Here is a 26,116-nt window from a genome sequence, read left to right on the forward strand (position 1 = left end):
TCAGGATATTTTGTACATTGCAATGCTCGCTCTGTGATTGGTCAATACCGGTATTATAAGTCTGATAAGAAATAACATCCTGTCACCAGACAAAACTTCACATTGATCTCTCAACTGCATCATTTTGAATTCCAAACCTTCGCTTCGCGTCCTTCATTATGGATATTAAGACTTTGCTCGATAATCTTCATGATGAAGTATCCTGTTCTGTGTGTATGTGCCCCTTTACCGAGCCAAAACAGCTGCCTTGCTTACACAGCTTCTGTCTTAAATGTCTGAACGGGATTCATCGAACGAGTCCACGTCGAGATTTCATATCATGTCCAGAATGTCGCAAGGAAATTAGGATCCCAGGAAGTGGAAATCCCAGCGAGTTTCCCACCAACTTCAGAATAAACAGCCTCCTGGATGTGTTGGCCATTAAAGAGTGCAACACAACTGGCGTGAAATGTGGAAACTGCGACCAAAGAAGCGCCAACTGTTTCTACTGTTTCCAGTGTTTCGCCTTCTGGTGTGAAGAATGCATCTCGCCACACAACTTTATCCGAGCAAATAAAGAGCATCGAGTGTTGGCGATAAAAGATTTTCAAGATCAGGACATTGAAGACGTGTTAAAGCGACCAGCGTTTTGCCAGATTAAACGCCACGAAAACGAAGCGCTTAAGTTCTTTTGCAAGAAATGTAAAGTTGCCATTTGCAACGCTTGTGCTTTAACAGAGCACGAAGGTCACACCAAAGTGCTTCTGGAAGATGGAGCAAATGAACACAGGCTAAGAATGGAGTCTCTGATTAAATCGCTTGACAACAAAGCAGAGGAAAAGAGAAATGAAATCAGCGAACTCGACCAAAGCAGCATTGATGTTCAGGTGCAAGTAGATGACGTAAAAAGCAAAGTGCAGGCGACTGCAGATCAGATGATGGCACTCATTGAAGCGAGGAAGCAGGACATTTTTGGCGCAGTTGATAACCAAGCGAAAGAATCGCTCGAGTGTTTCGCGTTAAGAAAAGGCGAAGCAAAAAATCAACTTCATATCATTGAATCAGCCATCGAGGAAACCAGACAACTTTTGAGACGAAGTTCCAGCGCTGAAATCATAGGATTTAATGAAACATTTGACACAATACTTCAGGAACAAGAAGCCCAAGGTAAAAGTGACGTTGAACGCATCCCTCGGTTTAGTTTTACTGAAAATAAAGAACTACTTAGCATGCTAAACACTAAAAGAATCGGTACTGTAAAGACCGTTTTTAACGAAATTAAGACGCAGCAATCAAGTGCAGAAGGAAAAGAAAGTAGTAAAGCAATAAGTGGGTTTGAAAGAAAACATGTCCATGGCAGTTCTGTTGAGGTTAAGACCCAAATCAGGCGGTTCAGACCTGTGCTATCTTTTGGAGAATTCGGTGAGTCTGTCGGAAAGCTTTCTGGATCATGGGGAGTGGCAGTGAATAATCGAAATGAAATAGCAGTAACTGAGTATTTTAACCACAGGGTATCGGTATTCAATAGTGACGGTACCCACTTAAAATCGTTTGGTAGAGAGGGACGTAATAAAGGTGAATTTAACAGGCCTAAAGGGATAGCTTTTGATAACAATGGTAACATTATAGTGGCGGACCATGACAACAACAGGGTCCAGGTGTTCAGTGGGAATGGTAAGTTTATTACCAAGTTTGGTGACAAAGGAAACCTTGATCACCAGCTTCAGAATCCTTCAGGTTTATCTGTCACCAGCAACGGTGATATTATTGTTGCTGATGTAGGTAACAAATTAATTAAGATATTTTCCCCTCGTGGGAAGTTCAAACGTAAATTTGGCAGAGAAGGCTCTTTGTCCTGTCCCTATCACTGTATCCAGACGGAGCAATATTTTATCGTCTCAGACCGGGGTGAACACTGTATCAAAGTGTTTGATCTGGAGGGAAATTTTGTGTTTAAATTCGGTAAGAAGGGCAACAAGGAGGGTGACTTCAATCAACCTGGTTACTTGTCGGTTAACAGAGACGGACATGTAATGGTTTGTGATTCAGGGAATCACAGGGTTCAGGTGTTCGAACAGAGCGGAAAGTTTGTAACAAATTTTGGAACTGAAGGCAGTGGAAAAGGACAGTTTGATTGGCCAGAGTCTACAGCAAATCTTAGTGATGGAAGGATAGTTGTGTCTGACACAGACAACCACCGAATCCAGATATTTGAGCTCATTTGACTTCTCACCTGTGATAATATCGATAAAAAACTCATTGTTGATTCAGAAAGTTCTGAATTTTTGTAGGAAGACTATTTTGAGAAATAATTATATTTGTAGCCTTTTCTAGAGGCCAGTAGTAGTTTATATCTCAAGTGATGTTTTTTATTTAATCGTCTTTCTTGGGCAACAGAAATTTTGTAAATGAATATGCTCTTGAGTTGTTCAAAACTAAGATGGTTATATCATTTATTGCATTCTATCATATCTACATTATATAATATTACTGTATTACTAAACAGTTATGTTTTTGCTTGTAAAATAGATTTTGTTAATGGAAAAGGCCAAGATTATTCCTTAAATTTAATGTCTCTTACATTACTGTAAGCAACTGAATGTTGTTAAACAGGCGGCTTAAGAAAATTAGTAAATTGTAGGGTGAAGCAAGGGATTGCAAGTAAATCTTTTCTTTAATAGATTTTCAACTGATTTTACTCTTTTGTATGTGTTAAGCATGTCAGTGTAATGAAATTAACATTACAAGGGGCAGAATGTTTTGTGACATAAGTAAATCTATATTTTCTTGCAAGTAGATTTGTAATACCATGAGGTGAGGTGTAAATAAATGGTAACTTTTGTTTTTAAATGTAATTATGTTTGATGATGGTCAATTTGGAAAGGGAAAAAAAACTTTTATTTCTGCATTTGGACTTTAATCTTTTGAGATAAAAGAAGAGGGAATCACGAAAATAAGAAGAAAAGCAAATTAAAAAAACAAAAACAAAAACTAATTGATCACTAATTGATTGGAAGGGAGGCTTGCTCGTAGGCCTAGCCATTAGTATTAAATGCATTTACATATCCAAGAGACTTCTAGGTAAAAAATGTTACCTAGCTTAAAAGCGGTCTCTGCAAACGTTGGATGGGTGCTCAAACCTGTAAACATTTCTTGCAAAAACAAAATGATTCTGGATTTAGGACTGTGCACTAATAAGAAATGGTGATTAACAAGGTTTCATCCCTACCCCAGACGAAAAGTTAAATACCAGCCCCCCCCCCCCCCCCTTCATCCTTCATACCAAAAATAAGTAAGACACAAACCTCCCCCCCCCCCCCCCCCTGCCAACCCCTTATGTGGTCGTTTTCTCCCTTCATATCCATGATTCGATTTCGCGCACGCAGCGCTTATTTACTTTTGGTACCTCAAGGGAGGGCGCTTATTCGAGATAGGGCGCTTATTTCTTTTTTGAGAAACAACCGAATGTACAAAGCAAAACTTTCACATATTTATTGAAAAAAAAGGACAATAACAGAAACTGTAACAGTAAGAAATATACGGTGACAACAAGCTGGCAACAAACTTCTTGGGCATATGGTACTTTCCCAGTGAGACAAGAAAGTGCAAGTCAAGGTGATTGGTTCTTTTCTGACTAGAATGACTAACCGAGCAATTGCCACAAAATTTGAAGAAGAGATCATTCGTTTGAAGAACTTGTGCACTCACATTGAGATAATGGTTGAAAAAAAAAATGTCGCTGAAGACCACTGCTAGTGCGGGAGAGGGTGGGGGTTGGGTTGCTGCTGCGGGGTGGGGGTGGGTGTTGGGAGGCCTTCAACAGTACAGGCACCAAGAAAGAGGGCGCGGAACCTGATTCAGTAGGAAAGGTGCCTAGACCGAGATGGGGGGGAGGGGGGGGGGGGAAGGGTGGGGTTAAGGAACGTAACTAAGAATGGGTGCAGTGACGGACCTCAACCTTGTAGCCACGCTAACAACTAGGGCCACCAAAACATAAGGGTGATAAGTAGTGAGAGAGCGAACAAGGAAAGAAGAATCACCAACGAGTGGAGACATGTTTATTCAGTGTCACAACGTCTTGAAAAACAGATGAAAATTCTAGTTTTCGTGTCATCTCAATAATCTGCAACGCAGTTCGGTTACTATGGTAAGATAATTTCAGAGGTTGCGTTACACGCTACATACACGTTCAATATTGCCTTCAACTTGGCTCGCAAACTGTATCATCACTCTATTTTGAAGATTACGTGACGCAGCTTTTATCAAACAATTTTCGTCATTCTTGCTTACTTTCCCAACACCATTTGGTAGGACTATCAAGAGCCAGTCATAGCAAGTTTCCATCTGTTTGTCATTATTAAGATTGTCTTTTCCTTAGTCCACGTGAAAGTATTATTTTCACGTCAAATGTGACCATACACACCCACAGAACTATAAATGATCATTCAATTCCCAGCAGATTACCGTAACACATGTTTCGCTGCAAGTTTAATTTTCCTGGCCTGAATTTATTATGGTACGGCAAATTCCCTGGTCGTGTCCCAATCAAAAGGTGGATTTTCTTGTTCGTCCCGTGTACTTGGAGTCTGGCCTCACTTCCCTAGAATAAAGAAAAAAAATTAAAGTTCACCCCATCGAAAACGAGGTCAGAAGAATAACTTTATTCCAATTGGCCAAAATGAAGGGCAGTTTTTCATGTAACAGCGCACAAATGACACTAGGTATCTTAAAAAATCGTGAACATGGGTAATCAGTTAGTTGGTAGAACTCGCGCCACTTTCCCAACCAATGAAACAGAACCAAAACCAATCGTGATTTCCCTCACGCATTTTTCCGCGCTTGGCACTAGTTACAGATATTTTGTTTCGAGTTTCTGATTGGGTCATTGCGCTGTTTACATTTGTTGCGCTTGGTGAGAGCAATTTCTTTGGTTTTGGTTTTACAACACTCTATTGAAAACTACATTTTCAACGTTATTCAAAGCTTTTGTTACCCTTGCTCTACTTGAGCAGTTTCTGAGCTTTTGGAAAAAAAAAATTTCAGTGTGCTAAATAAATATCTTCTATGTTCCAAACTGCACTTGACATCACTTCATCATTTTAGTAACAAAGATTTCCCTTACTTTCCCTGCCGTCTTCTTCTCTCCTTCTTTTCTTTAATCCAATCTTCACTCTTTTTTATCGATTTTCCTCGTGGAACTTTAGCTCTTTCTCTGAAAGGGATTATAGAAAAACCTCGTCTCAAATATGAAATTCACTTTCCTGATACATACAATTTATTATGCACTAGTTTCGGGAGTAAGGCAACAATTTATAATTGTTATCAATTGTCAATATAATATTTTGATAATTGCTACTTGCGGTATTTTTAAAGACACAAACAAGCGACAATCATGTCTTGTATTGACATAAGACATGACGGACCTTTTTCTTGTTTTCTTACAGTAAAGGCCCAAAGCAGAGCTAGCCGAAACTTAACATTTGAGACTTTCAACCACAGTGCTGGAACCAATGAGTATTGAGCAGCACTCGACACAAGTTGAAAAGATCACGGAACCAACAGGCAGCTACGTGAAGCCTACCACTGTTTCCTAGAGCGCGCCCACTGATCGAGATTCAGCGGTTACTGTTGAAGAATTGCGAACGAAATGGAGAGACCTGCACCGTTTGTAACGTCTGACATTGTTGGTCGAGAGAACAAAAGAACGAACAACAAAAGAATGTGCCTAGACACAAAAACAATGGAGCTGCAGCTTATCTGGGTCCAGTGAAAACAGAGCTTATAAAAGGTACAGGTCTACTGAAGGAAGTCGCCTCACAAACAAGTTCTTTGAGTCCATCCATGGTAAAAGACCAAGAGGACACCCAGTGAGCATGTAAAGTGATTTATCAGCGAGATAGGTCAGGATAAGGAACTGTCATAAATGATCTGGCTTTCCACGAGTCTCTTAGGAACTCAGTGGTTAGGACATCCGACCTGTTTACCGGGAAGAACATGGGATCGACTCCGGTCAGAGGCTCAAAGTTTTCTTTTTCCCACGTTTGCGACATGGTGAACACTACATGTTTCACCGACCATTTATTTCACAGCAATGCCTAAAATAAAATACAGCGGAACCCCGTTAATACGACGACTTTCGGGCCATGCAAATGTGGTCGTAACGACAGGGTGATCAGATTTACGAGGTTGTAAAAATAAGGAACTATAACTGGACTTTTCAAATCGTTCACGGCTCAAAAAAGTTATCGTATTAACGAGGTGGTGGTAGGGCGGGGTTCCACTGTAATAGGAGATTTTAAGGCTTTATTTCTTCCTGATGAACGCTCTTTGATGCAGATCGCATGTCTAGATAATTATATATATAATCGTTTCCAAGTTCCCCCTTAAATTTTTAAGTTTGGTTTCAAAAAACAACAAAACACTTTTCCATTTATTTGAAAAAATGGACTACCACTTTGAGTTTGTAACAAGACACGTTCTTGCTCGTTTTACACAGAGAAAATGTTTGTTTGGCAATTGCCATTAGAGAACCTGGACTACCATTCTCTATTACAAAACGAGATACGAAAAACCAGTTTACATTTTAGTCTGTCATTGTGAGAGGATAAAAAAAAATGGAACACAACAAAACGTTTCATATGAACCTGATGTTAATAACAATCGTAAACCAACTGGAAAAAGTTTATTTTTCCGGCCGTATTTTTCCTGCCTGTTTGATGCAGACAACAAACGAACTTACAAATTTGTCTGCCGCATTAATCTTCTGCAAGCGTACTGTTGTTGATCCTACATTTAATTTTTGATTTCATTTTATCTTTTTGCCCAAATTTTTGGTTTGGATTGTATTAAATTCAGTCTCACTTTGAGGACGCGTTGGGTAGGTAGGTGTAGTAAGGCAGGACACAGTGTCCTCTTGTCTGTTTACACGCCGTTACCGAATTTGTAAAATACAATTAAAAATAAAGAAATAAATGTGTATGAAGTTACTTCAAATCAAATTCTCATAACAGGTACTTTTTTACGGCATGCCCATACTACCATGTTTTCAATTCCCTCCGTTTTTGTCATCTCGAAAATAGTAAGGTAGGACAAAGTGTCCTCTTATCGATTTCCCCGCCGTTGTAGAATTTGAAGAAATCTGAAGTTACTTCATATCAGATTCATAGGCCATGCCCACACTGATATGCTGTCAAATCCCTCTGTTTATATCATCTCGAAAACATGCTTTAAAAAAAGTGGTGTATTTACACTAGGTTTTTCGGCACATTGTCTACCGTCCACAAGAGAGTAGAAGCTGGAAATGATTACAGAATGATGCGTTTTCAATTCCAGGCCTATATCCAACTTTTTTGGTTTCGTCTGTTTTACTGCCGTAAGGATCAGTCGTGCCGTCAGTCAAGTATTTTACTGATCCTGGATCCAGGTTAGCAAAACGTCCGGCATCTCTAAACATCTTGACGCTGTGGTTTGCCAAATTCACAGTTTCGAGTTTTTGTCATTTTTTTGCTTGTCACAAAAAACATGGTTTGTTTCGATATACTTTTTATATGGCAACTGAATGAAGTGGTTACGTCCCGGTCGAAACGTTTTGGAAGAGTGTGTCTCAGGATCGAGCCACGCCTACGCCTGCAGGACGTACCTTTTGTAGGAACCTTATTTCGACAACTCAACCCCTATAAGTTAGAAACCTTCAAACAGGTTACAACTCCCTTGATTTTTAACATCAAAAACACACGTCCAAAAAAATGAAAAATGTGATATTTAGAATGATTTGACCTTTTTGCTGCGGTTTGTGCTTTGAATACACATAATTCTTATTCTGATGTCTCAGGAAATATCGACAACGACACGCAGAACATTAAAAGAGCTTGTGAAGTCTTACATAAAGTAATGTAAAAATCAGGAACTTTTTTTGGAGTGAGGAAAATAAAAGCGCTGGATTTTATACCGTAAATGTATATTTCCCTCACCATGAACTCAGCCTTTAGTTAAAAATACATGCCCTAGAAAGCTAATTCAATGCACGACATTTTGTAATGGTTAGGGTCGAAAAGGAAGGCCGGCAGGGGAAGGTCTATTCTTTTCACCCTACTCCCACTGGAGGATTTTGTTCACAGGCTAGAAGTTAAACGATAGTTGAATAATCATTTCCCCTAATCTCAAACGCGTTTCTGTCAAACGAGCTTCGACAGATACTAAACCGATTGTGTGGATTTCAAGAAGCTCGATTTCATCCCGTGTTTTGACGGCGTAATATTGGAAATCAAAACCTCATTTACGCCCCTGCTGGGGCAAAAAGAAAGCCAGGATAAATAGGAAAACAGACGCAGAAATTTAAATCACTCAATTACCCTTAGGCAATCTGATCTGAAAACATCTTGACAGCTTCTTAAAATGTTATGCTTTCTTGAGCGCATAATAAACAATTCCCAGAAATTCAGGATATTTTTGAAACCATTATTTTTCAATGTCAAAACAAAGTAGTGATCGCTCTGTGATTGGTCAATACCGGCATGATAAGAAATAACATCCCGTCACCAGACAAAACTTCATTGATCTCTCAACTGCATCATTTTGAATTCCAAACCTTCGCTTCGCGTCCTTCATTATGGATATTAAGACATTGCTCGATAATCTTCATGATGAAGTATCCTGTTCTGTGTGTATGTGCCCCTTTACCGAGCCAAAACAGCTGCCTTGCTTGCACAGCTTCTGTCTTAAATGTCTGGACGGGATTCATCGGACGAGTCCACGTCGAGATGTCATATCATGTCCAGAATGTCGCAAGGAAATTAGGATCCCAGGAAGTGGAAATCCCAGCGAGTTTCCCACCAACTTCAGAATAAACAGCCTCCTGGATGTGTTGGCCATTAAAGAGTGCAACACAACTCGCGCCAAATGTGGAAACTGCGACAAGAGAAGCGCCAACTCTTTCTACTGTTTCCAGTGTTGCGCCTTCTGGTGTGAAAACTGTATCACGGGACATAATATAATCCGAGCAAATAAAGAGCATCGAGTGTTGGCGATAAAAGACTTTCAAGATCAGGACATTGAAGACGTTCTAAAGCGACCAGCGTTTTGCCAGATCAAACGCCACGAAAACGAAGCGCTTAAGTACTTTTGCAAGAACTGTAAAGTCGCTATTTGCAACGCTTGTGTTGTAACACTTCACGAAGGTCACGCCAAAGTGCTTCTGGAAGATGGAGCAAACGAACACAGGCTAAGAATGGAGTCTCTGATTAGATCGCTTGACGAGAAAGCAGAGGAAAAGAGAAATGAAATCAGCGAACTTGATCAAAGAAGCATTGATGTTCAGGTGCAAGTAGCTGACGTAAAAAGCAAAGTGCAAGCGACTGCAGATCAGATGATGGCAATCATTGAAGCGAGGAAGCAGGACATTTTTGGCGCAGTTGATAACGAAGCGAAGGAATCGCTCGAGTGTTTCGCGCTGAGAAAAGGCGAAGCTGAAAATCAACTTCATATCATTGAATCAGCTATCGAGGAAACCAGACAACTCTTGAGACGAAGCTCTAGCGCTGAAATCCTGGGATTCAATGAAACATTTGACACAATCCTTCAGGAACAAGGAGCCCAAGGTAAAAGCGACGTTGAACGCATCCCTCGGTTTAATTTTACTGAAAATAAAGAACTACTTAGCACGTTAAACACTAAGGGGGTCGGTTCTGTAAAAACTGTTTTTAACAAAATTAAGACGCAGCAATCAGGTGCAGAAGGAAAAGAAAATAGTAAAGCAATTAGTGGGTTTGAAGGAAAACATGTCCGTGGCAGTTCTTTTGAGGTCAAGACCCAAACCAGTCAAACCAGGCGGTTCAGACCTGTGCTATCTTTTGGAGAACGCGGGCAGTCTGTTGGAAAGCTTAATTTCCCATGGGGAGTGGCAGTGAATAATGGAAATGAAATAGCAGTAACTGAGTTAAAGAACCACAGGGTATCGGTATTCAGTAGTGACGGTACCCACTTAAGATCGTTTGGTAGGGAGGGACGTAATCCGGGTGAATTTAACCTCCCTTCAGGGATAGCTTTTGATAACAATAGCAACATTATAGTGGCGGACCGTGATAACAACAGGGTCCAGGTGTTCAGTGGGAATGGTAAGTTTCTTACCAAGTTTGGTGATATAGGAAACCATGATCACCAGGTTCAGAAGCCTGAAGGTTTATCTGTCACCAGTAACGGTGATATTGTTGTGGCTGATAAATGGAACAAATTAATTAAGATATTTTCCCCTGGTGGGCAGTTCAAACGGAAATTTGGCGGACAAGGCTCTTTGTCCTGTCCCTTTCACTGTATCCAGACGGAACAATATTTTATAGTCTCAGACTTTGGTGATCACTGTATCAAAGTGTTTGATTTGGAGGGAAATTTTGTGTTTAAATTCGGTAAGAAGGGGAACAAGGAGGGTGATTTCAATTGTCCTAGTTACTTGTCGGTTAACAGAGACGGACATCTGATGGTTTGTGATTCATGGAATAACAGGGTTCAGGTGTTCGAGCTGAGCGGAAATTTTGTAACACAGTTTGGAACAACAGGCAGTGGGAAAGGAGAGTTAAATTGGCCAGTGTCTACAGCAAATCTTAGTGATGGAAGGATAGTTGTGTCTGACAGAAAGAACAACCGAATCCAGATATTTGAGCTCATTTGATTTCTCACCAGTGATGTAATATCGAACAAATTCTCATTGTTGACTCAGAAATTTCTGAATTTTTGTAAGAAGACTATTTGGAGTAATAATTATATTTTGTAGCGTTTTCTAGAGGCCAGTAGCAGATTACATCTCAAGTGATGTCTTTTATTTGATTGTTTTTCTCGGGCAACAGATTTTGTAAATGAATGAGCTGTGGAGTTTTCAAATCTATAACATGTTATGACATTTATTGCATTCTACTATACTTACATTATATATTATTGCTGTATTACGAAACAGTTATGTTTTTGCTTGTAACATAGATTTTGTTAATGGGATGTCTTTTAAGGGCTCAAAAGGCCGAGAATATTCCTTAAATTCATTGTTTCTTATAGAATTTATTGTAAGTAGCTGAATCTTGTTAAACAGGCGACCTTATAAGAAAATTAGAACATTGTAGGGTGAAACTAGTGATTGTAAAAAATCTGTTCTACAAAAATGTTTTCAACTCACTCTCTTTTGAATGTTTTAAGCATATCAGTGTAATGAAATTAACATTGCAAGGGACAGAATTATCTGTGACATTGACTCGCAAGTAGATTTGTAATATACCATGTGGTGAGATGTAAATAAATGGTAACTTTTGAATGGTGTGTGAGGTGTAATTATGTTTGATGATGGTCAGTTAAGAGTGGGAATGAAAGTTTTTTTTTCGCATTTGGACTTCCATCTTTTGACTGGACATAAAAAAGGAACAACGAAAATGAGAAGTAAAACAAAAAATTATCAGCCAATAATCACTACTTGATTGCTAAATTTACATTATAAAATGTTCCCAATCGTGTTCTCAGTCTAGCAGAATTAACCACGCATAAATAGACAAATCGAATATTTATTACTTTTTATATTAAATTACCCATGTAGTTCATGGAAAATTGAAAAACAAGTAAGCAAATATTAAAGCACAGTAAGGTCTTGCACAGTCTCAGGAAAGTACTGAAAGTTTTGCATTTTCTAAAAATTTCAAGGAGGCTATTAAAGAGTCTAGCATTATTGTCCTGGAATGTCAAATGCTGTAATCCAAATTTACCCTTCAGTCCAGAGAAAAGCCGAGACATTCATACAATTCTTTTTTATATATTAAAGCTCACCAAACCTAAACAATGCGCACGTGCACTCGTTCAATTCATTATCCCTGAAATGCCCCTTTTGGGGGGAGGATAATCAATTATAATAATAATAATAATAATAATAATAATAATAATAATAATAATAATAATAATAATAATAATAATAATAATAATTATATTATTATAATTGATTATCCTCCCCCCAAAAGGGACATTTCAGGGATAATGAATCAAAACAGGAACAAAAAAAACATTTTAATAGAAAATAACATGGTTAAGAGTCCCAGCTGGCAGGAGGCAGACCAGCTGGCTATTTACAAACAAAGTAGAGGAGTTGAACCCAGGGCTACCGAGAAACAACTCCAGGGACTTCCTTATTCCAAGTCTGACGCCCTAACCACTTCACCACGCTGCTTCTTATGAATTGCGCTTTTAATCATAGTAAGACTAAATAATATTACTATTGTATAGTTTCATGAGGGTGTAGTTGGTCGTGTGCGAGTGAGCTTACCTAGGCAGGGATTAGGGAGCAAGAAGCAAGCTGGCTTGTATGCCGAGCAATTACTATTTAATGCATTTCCCCTTTGAAATTCAAACAACAGGAACATAATTATTTTCAAAAAGTGAAAAGAAAAGTTTTAATTTCCAATATGTGTTAGACCACCATTCATTCACTTTAAACAGCGAATTCCATGAAGGACCTGATAATTGCCAAATATCATGCAATTCACTTTAACGCTTCTATGAATTTTTGTCTCATTTGACTGAGCCTACCCAGCTCTGGGGTGGAACAATGCCCGGTTCCTGGGACGTACAGTGAGGGAAAATTCCTCATCAAAACCCAGACGGGGAGGTGGGGGTGGGGGTTAGGGGAATGGGCACTGCTGGTATTGACTGATGAATAAACCATCGGTTCCTTTTTCTATCGGATATCCATATTCATTTGTGAAAAACAGCACCAAAACCAGGAAACACACAGCGAGAAAAGAACTTGCTTCTACAATACCGTCCACCTTGACTCTGCGAGTCGGAGGGAGCGGGTTCAGGTTTACTTTGGGATCGATAGAAAAAAATCTTTTTTCTTATCTTTCGTTATTTGCGGAAGTGTACATGTGGTGAACGGAAGTTAAAAAAAGTCTGCTTAATTTGGTGAGGCTCACTTTAGCGTGTTTTAACACCGGTTTACAGGCTTGCTGCCTACTTCATTTTCCAGGTATCATGAATTTGCGGCCTGTTCTTTGTCAGTATTCATTTGTACAATTGTATGTATCTTCAACTGTTTGTTTAGTAATGTTATAAATGGTCACTTTGATGCCAGTTTTATCTGCGTTCGTCCTTGCAATAACAAGATCTTGTTGGGTCATTTCTTTTGTTTGCTCCGCTAGCCCCTAGCGTTAATTTCGGGCAACCAGTACTCTAATTTTATTTCTAATATTTTTGCAATGAACTTTACATAAGGCAAGAGTGTAAATAAAAATTGTTGTTGTTGTTTGTCCCTATCGCCGAGATGCAGTTCAAAAAGGGAAGAGCAAGAGGCAAGCTTTTCCTTTGGAAACTTAATTCAGTTTGCGGAAACCTCTGCAAGTCAAATTCTCGTATCGCTATGCGCACATACATTGCGTTTTCTCGTTCTAGCATTTTTATGGTGGAATACGGTGGATATTTTACAAGAGTGGTCCTATAAACAGAAGCGCGCAGACGGCTTTGTTGGATCACACAGAGAATTCAAAGTTAGGAACAGGATTTGTAAACCCGAAATACGCTGGCCGAGTTCGCTGTTGTTTACGGTGCGGTACCGTTTCAACGGAGCCGATGAACCACTCGGATGATTCACGCTCTTTCAAGCCTTTCTTTAATACAGTTCCTACACGATGACACGGTGAAAACGGCGCGGAATACGGTCTTGCAGTTCTAAACTCGGTTCAAAATTCACTTGGTCCCACAAAAAGTTAAACGCAACAACAGGCCAACTGGTCTCAGGAAATGGATAAGAGGACAACCAATCAGATGAAAATAAAGTAGAGTTTTCTTTTCCTAAAGCCAGACCTCGGCAAACCTGTCTGCAGCCACAATGTTTGACTTTTGGGAGGAGGGGGTGGGGAGAGTTCTCCCCACTGGAGACTCCAGGCACCAAGGAAGAAGGCGGGAAGGTGCTTGAACCGAGTGGTGGTGGCCTGGTAGGTCAGGGTGGGGGTAGGGGGCAGGGATGAAGAAAGCAACTAGGATTGTTAGACCTTGTTGGCCTGGCAGATCCACCAACAACTGGGGGTTTCTAAAACATATGGATATGAACAAGGAAGCAGAACCACTGACGAATTGAGACATGTTTATTGAGTCTCACACCGTTGTGAAAACAAGATGAACATTCTCCTCTTCCTATTACTTGCAACGCAATGTTCCATGGCAAGATAAATTTCAGACATGGTGCACACTCTTTCAATGTCGCCTGCAACTTGGCTCTCAATGGTAAGGCCTAGCAAGTTATCATCATTGTATTTTGAAGTTTTTCAAACACAGCTTTTACCAAACAATCTTCGTCCTTCTCGTTTACGTTCAGATATAACAAGTTCTCATCTCTTTGTCATTATAAAGATTGTCTTTTCGTTAGTACACGTGAAAGGATTATTTCCACGTCAAATGTGACCATGTACATCCACAGTACTGTAAATGACCATTTCAATTCCCAGCAGATTATCGTAACACATGCATTCACTATCCTCGCCTGAATTAATGGTGGGGGAATTCCTTGCTTGCGTCCCAATCAAAAGGTGGATTATCTTTTTCGTCCCGTGTACTTGGAGTCTGGCCTCAATTCCCTAGAATTAAGAAAAAATATTTGAAGTTCATCTCTTCGTTCACGAAAACGAACAAGTATATTCCAATTGGCCAAAATGAAGGGCACTTTTTCATGTAACAGAGCACAAATGACACTACTTCAATGTGCTAAATAAAGGCCATCTATGTTCCAAACTGCCCTTAACATCACTTCATCATTTTAGTAACAAAGATTTCCCTTACCTTCCCTGCCATCTTCTTCTCTCCTTTTTTTCTTTAATCCAATCTTTACTCTTTTTTATCGATTTTCCTCGTGGAACTTTAGCTCTTTCTCTGAAAGAGATTATAGAAAAAAACTGGTCTCAAATTTGAAATTCACTTTCCTAATACGCAGAATTTATTATGCGTTAGTTTCGGGTAATAAAGCAATTATTGTATCTTCACTGTTATCAATTGTCAAAATAACATGTTGATATTTTTTGATATAATTGTGACTTGCAGTATTTTTTATAAAATCAAAAAAGCAAAAATCGTGTATAATGATGGCCATAAGACATGACAAAGCTTTTTCTAGTTTTCTTACAGAAAAGGTCCAAAGCAGAGGTAGTCCAAGCTTAATATTTGGGACTTTTAACCACAGTGCTGGAACCAATGAGTATTGAGCAGCACTCGACGCAAGTTGAAAAGATCACGGAACCAACAGGCAGCTACGTGAAGCCTACCACTGTTTCCTAGAGCGCGCCCACTGATCGAGATTCAGCGGTTACTGCTGAAGAATTGCGAACGAAATGGGGCGACCTGTACCGTTTGTAACGTCTGACATTGTTGGTCGAGAGAACAAAAGAACGAATAACAAAAGAATGTGCCTAGACACCTAAACAATGGAGCTGCAGCTTATCTGGGTCCAGTGAAAACACAGCTTAGAAAAGGTAGAGGTCTACTGAAGGAAGTCGCCTCACAAACATGTTTTTGAGTCCCTCCATGGTAAAAGACCAAGGCGATACCCACTAAAATTGATTTATCAGAGTGTGATAATGGAATGTCATAAGTTTATAACACGTATAATTAAAAGAACTTCTGAAGTCTTACATATAGTATTGTAAAAACCAGGAACCGTTTCTTTTTTTTGCGTAAAAGCAATGGACTCCCATGCCGTAAATGATCTAATCAGCAATAAATAATAGAACAAATAATATATTTCCCTTATCATGAAATCTGCTTTCAGTCATAGACATGCCTTAACAACCCATTTCAATATAGCATTTTAATTGTTTCCTACAGGGGTCGAGAAGGAAGGCCGCCCGGAGAGGGGCTTTTCCTTTCACCTACTTCCCACCGAAAGGTTTTGTTCACAGGCTAGATTTACGACAGTTGAATAATCATTTCGTGCAACCACAAACGTGTTTCGGTCAAACGAGCTTTCGTAGATACTAAAAAGATTGTTTGGATTTCAAGACGCCCGATTTCATTCCGTGTTTCAACAGCGTGATACTGGAAAATAATAAAAACCTTTTTCTCATTTGACTACTTAAGGCAAAAGGAAAACCAACTTTAAAGGATAAAACCTCACGAGTGTAAAGGAAAACAGACGCAGAAAATGCAATCTCTTAAACATTGCCTTAAGGCAGTCTGATGCCAAGACATCTTAACAGCTTTTTAAAAAGTCATGCTTTCTTGAGCGCATACAATGTAATAAACAATTCAGGATATTTTTGAAACCATTAGTTTTCGATGTTACGTCAAAACAATGCAGTGATCGCTCTATGATTGGTTAATACTGGTATTATAAGTCTGATAAGAAATAACATCCCGTCACAAGACAAATTTCATTTATCCATCAACTGCATCATTTTGAATTCGAAACCTTCCCTTCGCGCCCTTCGTTATGGATATTAAGACTTTGCTCGATAATCTTCATGACGAAGTATTCTGTTCTGTGTGTATGTGCCCCTTTACCGAGCCAAAACAGCTGCCTTGCTTGCATAGCTTCTGTCTTAAATGTCTGAACGGGATTCATCGAACGAGTCCACGTCGAGATGTCATATCATGTCCAGAATGTCGCAAGGAAATTAGGATCCCAGGAAGTGGAAATCCCAGCGAGTTTCCCACCAACTTCAGAATAAATAGCCTCCTGGATGTGTTGGCCATTAAAGAGTGGAACACAGATGGCGTGAAATGTGGAAACTGCGACAAGAGAAGCGCCAACTCTTTCTACTGTTTCCAGTGTTGCTTCTTCTGGTGTGAAGAGTGCATCACGGGACATAATATAATACGAGCAAATAAAGAACATCGAGTGTTGGCGATAAAAAATTTTCAAGATCAGGACATTGAAGACGTGTTAAAGCGACCAGCGTTTTGCCAGATTAAACGCCACGAAAACAAAGCGCTGGAGTTCTTTTGCAAGAACTGTAAACTCGCCATTTGCAATTCTTGTGTTGTAACACTCCACGAAGGTCACACCAAAGTGCTTCTGGAAGATGGAGCAAATGAACACAGGCTACTAATGGAGTCTCTGATAGAATCTCTCAACAAGAAAGCAGAGGAAAAGACAAATGAAATCAGCGAACTCGACCAAAGCAGCATTGATGTTCAGGTGCAAGTAGCTGACATAAAAAGCAAAGTGCAGGCGACTGCAGATCAGATGATGGCAATCATTGAAGCGAGGAAGCAGGAAATCTTTAACGCAGTTGATAACCAAGCGAAAGAATCGCTCGAGTGTCTCGCGCTGAGAAAAGGCGAAGCTGAAAATCAACTTCAAATCATTAAATCAGCCATCGAGGAAACCAGACAACTTTTGAGACGAAGTTCCAGCGCTGAAATCCTGGGATTTAATGAAACATTCGACACGATCCTTCAGGAACAAGAAGCCCAAGGTAAAAGTGACCTTGAACCCATCCCTCGGTTTAGTTTTACTGAAAATAAAGAACTACTTAGCATGTTAAACACTAAAAGAATCGGTACTGTAAAGACCGTTTTTAACGAAATTAAGACGCCGCAATCAAGTGCAGAAGGGAAAGAAAATAGTAAAGCAATTAGTGGGTTTGAAAGAAAACATGTCCGTGGCAGTTCTTTTGAGGTTAAGACCCAAATTAGGCGGTTCAGACCTGTGCTATCTTTTGGAGAATTCGGTGAGTCTGTTGGAAAGATTTCTGGATCATGGGGAGTGGCAGTGAATAATCGAAATGAAATAGCAGTAACTGAGTATTTTAACCACAGGGTATCGGTATTCAGTAGTGACGGTACCCACGTAAGATCGTTTGGTAGAGAGGGACGTAATAAGGGTGAATTTAATTGGCCTAGAGGGATAGCTTTTGATAACAATGGCAACATTGCAGTGGCGGACCGTGATAACAACAGGGTCCAGGTGTTCAGTGGGAATGGTAAGTTTCTTAGCAAGTTTGGTGACAAAGGAAACCTTGATCACCAGCTTCAGAATCCTGAAGGTTTATCTGTCACCAGTAATGGTGATATTATTGTTGCTGATAAAGGTAACAAATCAATTAAGATATTTTCCCCTCGTGGGCAGTTCAAACGTAAATTTGGCGGACAAGGGTTCTTGTCCCTTCCCTGTCACTGTATCCAGACGGAGCAATATTTTATAGTCTCAGACGAGCTCGAACACTGTATCAAAATGTTTGATCTGGACGGAAATTTTGTGTTTAAATTCGGTAAGAAGGGCAACAAGGAGGGTGACTTCGATATGCCTGGTTACTTGTCGGTTAACAGAGACGGACATCTGATGGTTTGTGATTCATGGAATAACAGGGTTCAGGTGTTCGAACTGAGCGGAAAGTTTGTGACAAAGTTTGGAACAAAAGGCAGTGGAAAAGGAGAGTTTGATTGGCCAGGTTCTGCAGCAAATCTTAGTGATGGGAAGATAGTTGTGTCTGACAGTGGCAACAACCGAATCTAGATATTGGAGCTCATTTGATATCTCACTTGTGAAAATATCGATATAATATTCATTGTTGATTCAGAAAGTTCTCAATTTTTGTAAGAAGACTATTTTGAGAAATAATTATATTTGTAGCTTTTCGTGGAGTTCAGTAGCAGGTTACATCTCAAGTGATGTCTTTTATTTGATTGTTTTTCTTGGACAACAGAGATTTTGTAAATGAATATGCTGTGAAGCAGTTTTAAGCTAAGATCGATGGTTTTGACATTTATTGCATCCTTCTATATCTACATTATATATTATTACTGTATTACGAAACTGTTATGTTTTTGCTTGTAACATAGATTTTGTTAATGGAATGATTATTAAGGGCTCAAAAGGCCGAGAATATTCCTTAAATTTTTTGTCTCTTATATTACTGTAAGTAACTGAATGTTGTCAAATAGGCGACTTAAGAAAATTAGCACATTGTAGGGTGAAGCTACTAATTGTAAATAAATTTTGTCTACAAAAATATTTTCAACTGATTCACTCTTTTGTACGTTTGTAGCTCGTCAGTTTAATAAAACTTGCAAGGGACAGAATGTTTTGTGACAGAAATATATTCTTATGTAGTTGTAGGTAGTCATATATAGTGTAACATTTCATGTAGTGAGCTGTAAATAAATGGTAACTTTTGTTTTTAAATGTGTAATTATGTTTGATGAAGGTCAGTTTGGAGTGGGAATGAAACTTTATTTCTGCATTTGGACTTAAATCTTTTGAGATAAAAGAAAGAATAACGAGAATAAGAAGAAATAAAAAAAAATTATCAGCCAGTATGAAGTGTTCCTAATTGTAATCTCAAAATTAACGAAGCACGAAATGGACAAATCGATCATTTATTGCTTTTTTCATCGAAAATTGAAAAAAAAAAATTAGTAAGCGTATTAAAGTCTTGGACAGTCTTAGGAAAGTGCTGTATTTTTGCATTTTCTAAAAATTTCTGGAAAGCTATTAAGGAGTCTAGTATCATTGTCCTGGAATGCGAATAACTGTACTCTAAGTTTATCTCCTTCATTCGAGAAACAAGCTAAGATGTTCGTATCATTTTTTTTCATGTTGAAGCTCACCATTTTGCGAGCTACACAATGCTCATTCAATAATAATAATAATAATAATAATAATAATAATAATAATAATAATAATAATAATAATAGAAAGATCGTCTGTGAAAACGGTGGAAAGCATCCCTTAAGCTCGACGGCGATAATGTATTTGGCCAGAGAGAAAGGAGGGCGTGGCTTGCGCTCGGTTGAGCGTGAATACAAGTTGACCAAGATCAAGGCGGCAATGAAGCTTTTGTCAGAACATGGATCCCTCGATGAGGACAGTGCAACAGTTCGAAAGGAGGGCGGTAGAGAAGGGACACACGTCGATGATGAAGGAAGCGCATAAGTTTGCCGAGGAACTGCGCATGAGCCTGTCTCTGGAGTACCCTCAACCGTCATATCGGTCTGTGAGCGATCCTGAGACGGAGATTAATGGGCCAAAGGTGAAAGAACACTTCAAGAAGGCAGATATGGAGAAGCTGAAAAAGAAGATCCTGGAGGAGAAGTGGCATGGAGGGTTCTTGCAGGCTAGGAGGCAGGACGGTGAGATAAATCAGAGTGGATGCTTTGCTTGGTTGCGTGATTGGGCCTGTGCTCCTACCCATACAATCGCTTGGGTAGCGGTGCTGTACGAGCAGCTTTCGCCCACTAAGGTGTACATAGTCCACAAAACAGGTGCAGCGCAGGGCGACGTCACTTGTAGACTGTGTGGGAAATCTCATGAGCGTGAGACTCTGGCTCATGTGCTAGCGGGGTGCTCTGCTCTGGCCCAGTCTAAATACCTAAAAACTAAGACTGCCAAACTAAAGCATTGGGGACAACTCCAGGAAATTCTCCTGGCTGAGTAGAAAACATTAAACCTTACAGTACAAATATAAAATATTCTCCGCGATACTGATATATATAAACTTTTAAAATTTTTCTTCGAGAAGTCAGTTTCAACCATTTATTTCAAATTGGTGGTAAATCCTTGAGGAGACGAGTTAAAGTCATCCTCTCAAAAGTGTTTCTACGCGCTCACCGGCATGAAAATTCGTCACTTCCACCTAATTTTGTAAACTGTCATTTTACGAGTGTATATGATTTTGCGTAGTAAGCCGGCCAAGGTTTAGCATAAAAAACTTTAAATGCTCAGCCTGAGTGCCTGTGAAACAGGTAATGGTTAAACAAGGTAGGGATTACCGAGCGAAAGGTTAAAAAAAATCAGTATATTGGCAGAAATTACGTAGTCAAGCTAAAAGCTGTCGAATTGAGCGGAATTCGTTTACAGATCAGTGTCAAATTTTTCAACATCGGTCACAAATGAGTTTCTCGATTTCTCACTGCTTCTTATGACGGCTGTTGGCTTACTGATTTCAAGAAGTATTACACGTAAGACTGATATTAATGTCTATTCGTTTTCTATGGTCATCGAAGGCACAAGACAGCTATAAACACGCTCTTATCTGTTCTCAAACTCTTTCTTTTTTTCAAGTTCGCAGGATAAATTTATTTCCTTAACATCAAACTAGCAATTTTAACAACTTTCCCCGTCTTTTTTCAATTGTTACCTTGGCGTTGTGAGAGTCTTATATCTTAAATGTGGGCACCGAGGAGATATTCCCTGGCAGAATTTAAAATTTGGACGCCATTTTGAACGGTAAAAAAAAATTTAAATTTCTACACGTGCGATCCTGGCCATTTACGCGTGCGCGCACGCGCATATGGCGCAAGGGGATTTTTTGGTGCAACACAAGGGGACAAGCCCACAAGTCAAAATGGCATCTCGTTATGGTGTCCATCCCTGATTATGGCTCCTGAATATACTTAACAGGGATAATGAAACAAAACAGGAAGAAGCAAAGAAATATTTCAAATAGAACATAACATGGTTAGGAATCCCAGCTGGCTATTTACAAACAAAGCCGAGGAGTTGAACCCGCGGGGCTACCGAGAAACAACTCCAGGGACTTCCTTATTCCAAGTCTGACGCCCTAACCACTCGACCACGCTGTCTCCTATGAATTGTACTTTTAATCTTAGTAAGAATAAATAATGTCACTATTGTACAGTTTCATGAGGGTGTAGTTGATCGTGTGCAAGTGAGCTTACCTAGGCAGGGATTAGGGAGCAAGAAGCAAGCTGGCTTGTAGGCCGAGCATTACTATTTAATGCATTTCCCTTTCGAAATTCAAACAACAGAAACATAACTATTTCCGAAAAAGTTTCAATTTTCCATTATATGTAAGAACAAATCCCGACGGCGACAATAGCAAAATATTATGAAATTCACTTTTATGCTTCGATAATTGTCTCATTTGACTGAGCCCACCTGGCTCTGGGGTGGACAAATACCCGGCCCCTGGGACGTACAGTGAGGAAAAATGCCTCATCAATACCCGGGGGGGGGGGGGTACTCCCCTATATGGGCTATACGGGGACGTGCCGCTGGATAGGGTATGGTTTTTGGCCCCTCTGCCCCGAACAGGGTATACAATTTCAAGCGAGTCTATCCTGGACCCGTCCTAGACAGGGTATGGTTGCAAGACTGTCGTCAAGTGTTTGGCAATCCGAAATCAGAGACGTTTCCACTTGAGGTTCACCGCTGTTAATGCGAAATTTTGGGATTTTTCGCCATCACTTCTAGGAAGTGTATTTTTTTATCTGTTGTGATTGGTATTCGCGTTTCAATGCGTGAAACATCACGTCCGGTAAGTGATAGTGGGCCTTGAAATGTTATTACTATTGCTAATAAACACTTGTGTAAGACAAGAGCTAGATGTTGTCGTTTGTCCTAAATAGGGCCTTAAAATAGAGGGCATTGTCCTACACAGGGTAGGTATTTAAGGTTATTTTCGTCCTAAACAGGGTCAGGGTTTCAAACCCCCAGCGGCACCCCTATACCCAAACATGGATCAAGTGCCCCCCCCCCCCCCCTCCCGGGATCAATACCCAGACGGGGGCGGGGGTTAGTATGGGCTCTGCTGGTACTGATGCATAAACTACTAGTTCTTGTTTCCATCAGAAATCAATATTCATTGGTGAAAAACATCACCAAAAACAAGAAACAAACAGCACCGTGGCTGTACTATACATCAAAGGGGTATCACAGGCTCTTTGCAGTACCCTTTATACTCAAAGCTCAAAGCCACTAGTTTATTACCCTTTAGCTAGTAAGTGCTACCTTTGTTAACTAAAGGCTTTACACTAACCAGCAGAGAAGGCCTTGGCACTGTTCAATACTGTTACTCTAAAAGGGGAAGAGTATACTCAGGTTAAACCAGAGAGCCTTTTTGCCTTGCTTTGTACGCATGCCTAAAACGTGCAAGGATATATCTTTTGTTAACATTTCCAATAGTTGGTTGCTTTATTTGTTTAACATAGAAGCATTACTACTGGCTTCAGTCGTGATCGTTTCATAGAAAGATCATGTTTATTTACGTAGTTTGTTTGTTTATTTGTTTATTTCTTCATTCATTTGTCCATCAATCCGCTCGTTCGTTTGTTTAATTTATTGTATTTTAGTGCCAATACCGACATAGTTTCCAGACTCTTCTTTCGACATTCACACACCAATTTGTGTTTGCCAACGCGAGTGTTAACACGAGAAGGCGAGCGTTTAGCCCTTGTCTTTAGAAAGAAAGGAAGTGGGTCTCGATTAGCGATAGGAGAATGTAAGGCGGGCATGCGCAACAGAACTTACAAGTTCCCCCAACTTAGCGGTCCCTAGAAAAACTCCAGGGCCCAGTTGTTCAAAGCCCGATTAAGCTAATCCTGGATTAATGTGAACTTTGATTCAAGTTTAATTACTAATCGGTGAAGATTATTCCAAAACATTTTTGTCACTCAGTTTTGACTTTGACTTTTCTTTACCTTTAGCTTGGAATTAGGCTTTAAACCACTTTTAAAGAGCGAGATGAAAACCCCGATTAACTTTTAATCCTAGATTAGGGTTAATCAGCTTTCGAACAACCCGGCCCAGGTGACAGGTCCGATAACCCTGTCTCTAACAACATGTAACAACAGTTAAAATTCAAGTTAACCTTTGGGGCGTTACTTCCGTTTTGGAAGATCAAGATTATCAAGGGAGGCAGGCCCAGGCCTCTATGCGCGTTACAATATAGGGACCCTTTTGAGCTTGAGATGGGGATCGCAGTCAATACTTTCGCATGAGTCTGTTCCCGCCAGTACAAATCTTATACGATTTTTAATTTTTAACAGAATTAGTTCGCATGATGTTTATGATCTAATTTTTATCCCTTTACAGTTTACTTTTTAACACTATATATATTGTTTAATTAAAACCATTTGTAAAGCGCATTTGAAACCTTCAGTTGAATTAGCGCTTAAGAAATGATTATTATTATTATTATTGTTATTATTATTATTATTATTATTATTATTATTATTATTCATCCCTACCCCTGACGAAAAGTTAAAGTGCACCTAGCCCCCAATTTTTTTTTTCGCTTAAATAAATCTTTGCACCTGTTCGAAGCGCATTGAGCCTTTTTTCAACCAAATCTTGACTTTTAATAGGCTGTAAAAGTTACGAAATGTAGCCATCATCTGTCCCATGACCGAGCTAGTCAGGGGCATGGGTCTATTCCTTACTTGACGTCACAAACTGCTTTGCGTGCATTTTCACAAAGACTTGATACAATGCAAATCAGTTTGTGACGTCAAGTAAGGAATAGACCCATGCCCCTTTCTAGCTCGGTCATGGGACAGATGATGGCTAGATTTCGTAACTTTTACAGCTTATAAAAAGTCAAGATTTGGTTATAAAAAGGTGCTAAATAGTGCAATATGTTTCTAACAGGTGTAAAGATTTATCTAAGAGAAAAAACATTTTGGGGTTAGGTACACTTTAAATACTAGCCCTCCTTCATACCAAAAATAAAGAAGACACAATCTTCCCCTCCCCAGCCCCCTCGTTTTCTCCCCTTATATCCATAGTGATTCGATTTAGCGCCCGTAGCGGTACCTCAAGAGAGGGCGCTTATTCGAGACAGGGCGCTAATTTTTTTTTTTTTGAGATACAACCGAATGTACAAAGCAAAATTTTCATATTTTTATTTTAAAACAAGAACAATAGCAGAAACTGAAACAGTAAGAAAAAAACGGTGACAACAAGCTAACAACAAACTTGTTGGGCATGTGTCGATGGTACTTTCCCAGTGAGACAACCAAGTGCAAGTCAAGGTGATTGGATCCTTCCTGACTAGAACAACTAGCCGAGCAATCGCCACAAAATTTGACGAAGAGATCATTCGTTTAAAGGACTTGTGCACTCACATTGACATAATAGTTGAAAAATAGTTAGTTAATAGTTAAAAAAAAGCGTCGCTGAAGACCACTGCTAGCTAGTGCAGGGGGAAGGGGGAGGGGGAGTTTGGGTTGCTGGTGCGGGGCCGGGGGTGAATGTTCCGAGGGCCCCACTTTGGAGCCTTCAACAGTTCAGGCACCAAGAAAGAAGGCGAAGAACCGGATTCAGTGGGAAAGGTGCTTAGAACAAGATGTGGGGAGGGGGAGGGGAGGGTGGAGTTAAGGAAGCGAACTAAGATTGGGTGCAGTGACGGACCTCAACCTTGTGAGTAAAGTCTAAGCAGCAACCGTGGCGTTAATCTTGCTGGTATACGCGGGATCAATTGTTGATCTGATCGGCTTAACAAATACAAATGATAAGAGAAGCAGCCGAAATATGGTACACTCTAAAACGTAATTCCACGTTGTATCGGTCTCAACCTTGTGGCCACGCCAACAGCTAGGGTCACCAAAACATAAGAGCGATGAAAAGTGAGGGAGCGAACTAGGAAAGACGAGTCACCCAGGAATTGAGACATTTATTCAGTCTCACAATGTCTTGAAAAACAGATGAATATACTACTTTTCATGTTATCTGCAACGCAGTTCAGTTACTCTGGTAAGATAATTTCAGAGGTGGCGTTACACGTTACATACACGTTCAATCTCGCCTTCAACTTGGCTCGCAAACCGTTATCATCACTTTATTTTGAAAATTAATTACGTGACACAGCTTTTGCCAAACAATTTTCGGCCTTCTTTTTTAATTTTCCCAACACCATTTGGTAGGAATATTAAGAGCCAGGTACAGCATGTTTCCATCTATTTGTCATAATTAAGATTGTCTTTTCGTTAGTCCACGTGAAAGGATTATTTTCACGTCAAATGTGACCATACACATCCACAGAACGGTAGATGACCATTCAATTCCCTGCAGATTACCGTAACGCATATTTCGCTGCTGGTTTAATTTTCCCGGCCTGAATGGTAAGGCATATTCCCTGGTCGCGTACCAGTCAAAAGGTAGATTTTCTTTTTCGTCCCGTGTACTTGGAGTCTGGCCTCACTTCCCTAGAATTAAGGAAAAATAATTGAAGTTCATCTCATCAAACTGAAATCGTTCACGAAAACGAGGTCAGAAGAATAACTATTCCTATTGGCGAAGATGAAGGACAGCTTTTCGTGTAACTGGGCACAAATGACGCTAGGTATTTTAAAATGATCATAACATGTGTGAAAAGAATACCAACATTTTGTCCAAGCCTCCGAAGGATGCCTAAACAGATGTCTGACACTTAGCCGACGACTGCCAACT

The 26,116-nt window shown here is 39.8% G+C and overlaps 4 protein-coding genes across 6 annotated transcripts in view; 3 read left to right on the forward strand and 1 right to left on the reverse strand.

Moving 5' to 3' along the window:
• The first annotated feature begins 84 nt into the window (after nucleotides 1–84).
• LOC146466771 (E3 ubiquitin-protein ligase TRIM71-like) lies at nucleotides 85–2,829 on the forward strand. Its single transcript, XM_085126521.1, has one exon. It carries the CDS (start codon nucleotides 159–161, stop codon nucleotides 2,202–2,204), a length of 2,046 nt encoding a protein of 681 aa, XP_084982647.1. The 5' UTR covers nucleotides 85–158; the 3' UTR covers nucleotides 2,205–2,829.
• A 1,194-nt stretch (nucleotides 2,830–4,023) lies between these two features.
• LOC146466772 (18S rRNA (guanine-N(7))-methyltransferase-like) overlaps nucleotides 4,024–26,116 on the reverse strand; it is an 84,762-nt gene continuing 62,669 nt past the window's right edge. The window contains exons 11-12 of one of the 3 annotated variants that reach the window (XM_085126616.1): nucleotides 5,102–5,191; nucleotides 4,024–4,579 (exon numbers count right to left, since the gene is read on the reverse strand). In XM_085126616.1, coding sequence (XP_084982742.1) covers nucleotides 4,525–4,579; nucleotides 5,102–5,191 — 145 coding nt within the window. In that variant the 3' untranslated portion in view covers nucleotides 4,024–4,524. Of the gene's footprint in view, nucleotides 4,580–5,101; nucleotides 5,192–14,000; nucleotides 14,571–14,772; nucleotides 14,863–25,803; nucleotides 25,873–26,116 lie in introns of those variants that run through there. The other 2 variants (XM_085126617.1, XM_085126618.1) reach the window with 2 other exon arrangements.
• Nucleotides 5,208–26,116, forward strand: part of LOC146466773 (E3 ubiquitin-protein ligase TRIM71-like) — a 74,898-nt gene continuing 53,989 nt past the window's right edge. Inside the window, exon 1 of the mRNA XM_085126605.1 lies at nucleotides 5,208–11,031. Within this exon, the coding sequence (XP_084982731.1) occupies nucleotides 8,588–10,642 (2,055 nt within the window). The 5' untranslated portion in view covers nucleotides 5,208–8,587 and the 3' untranslated portion in view covers nucleotides 10,643–11,031. The remainder of the gene's footprint in view (nucleotides 11,032–26,116) is intronic.
• Nucleotides 16,363–19,243, forward strand: LOC146466774 (E3 ubiquitin-protein ligase TRIM56-like). The gene has a single exon (XM_085126543.1). It carries the CDS (start codon nucleotides 16,415–16,417, stop codon nucleotides 18,440–18,442), a length of 2,028 nt encoding a protein of 675 aa, XP_084982669.1. The 5' UTR covers nucleotides 16,363–16,414; the 3' UTR covers nucleotides 18,443–19,243.

This window comes from Pavona decussata, unplaced genomic scaffold (assembly GCF_977016875.1).
Source record: "Pavona decussata unplaced genomic scaffold, jaPavDecu1.1 SCAFFOLD_140, whole genome shotgun sequence".
Taxonomy (NCBI): domain Eukaryota; kingdom Metazoa; phylum Cnidaria; class Anthozoa; order Scleractinia; family Agariciidae; genus Pavona; species Pavona decussata.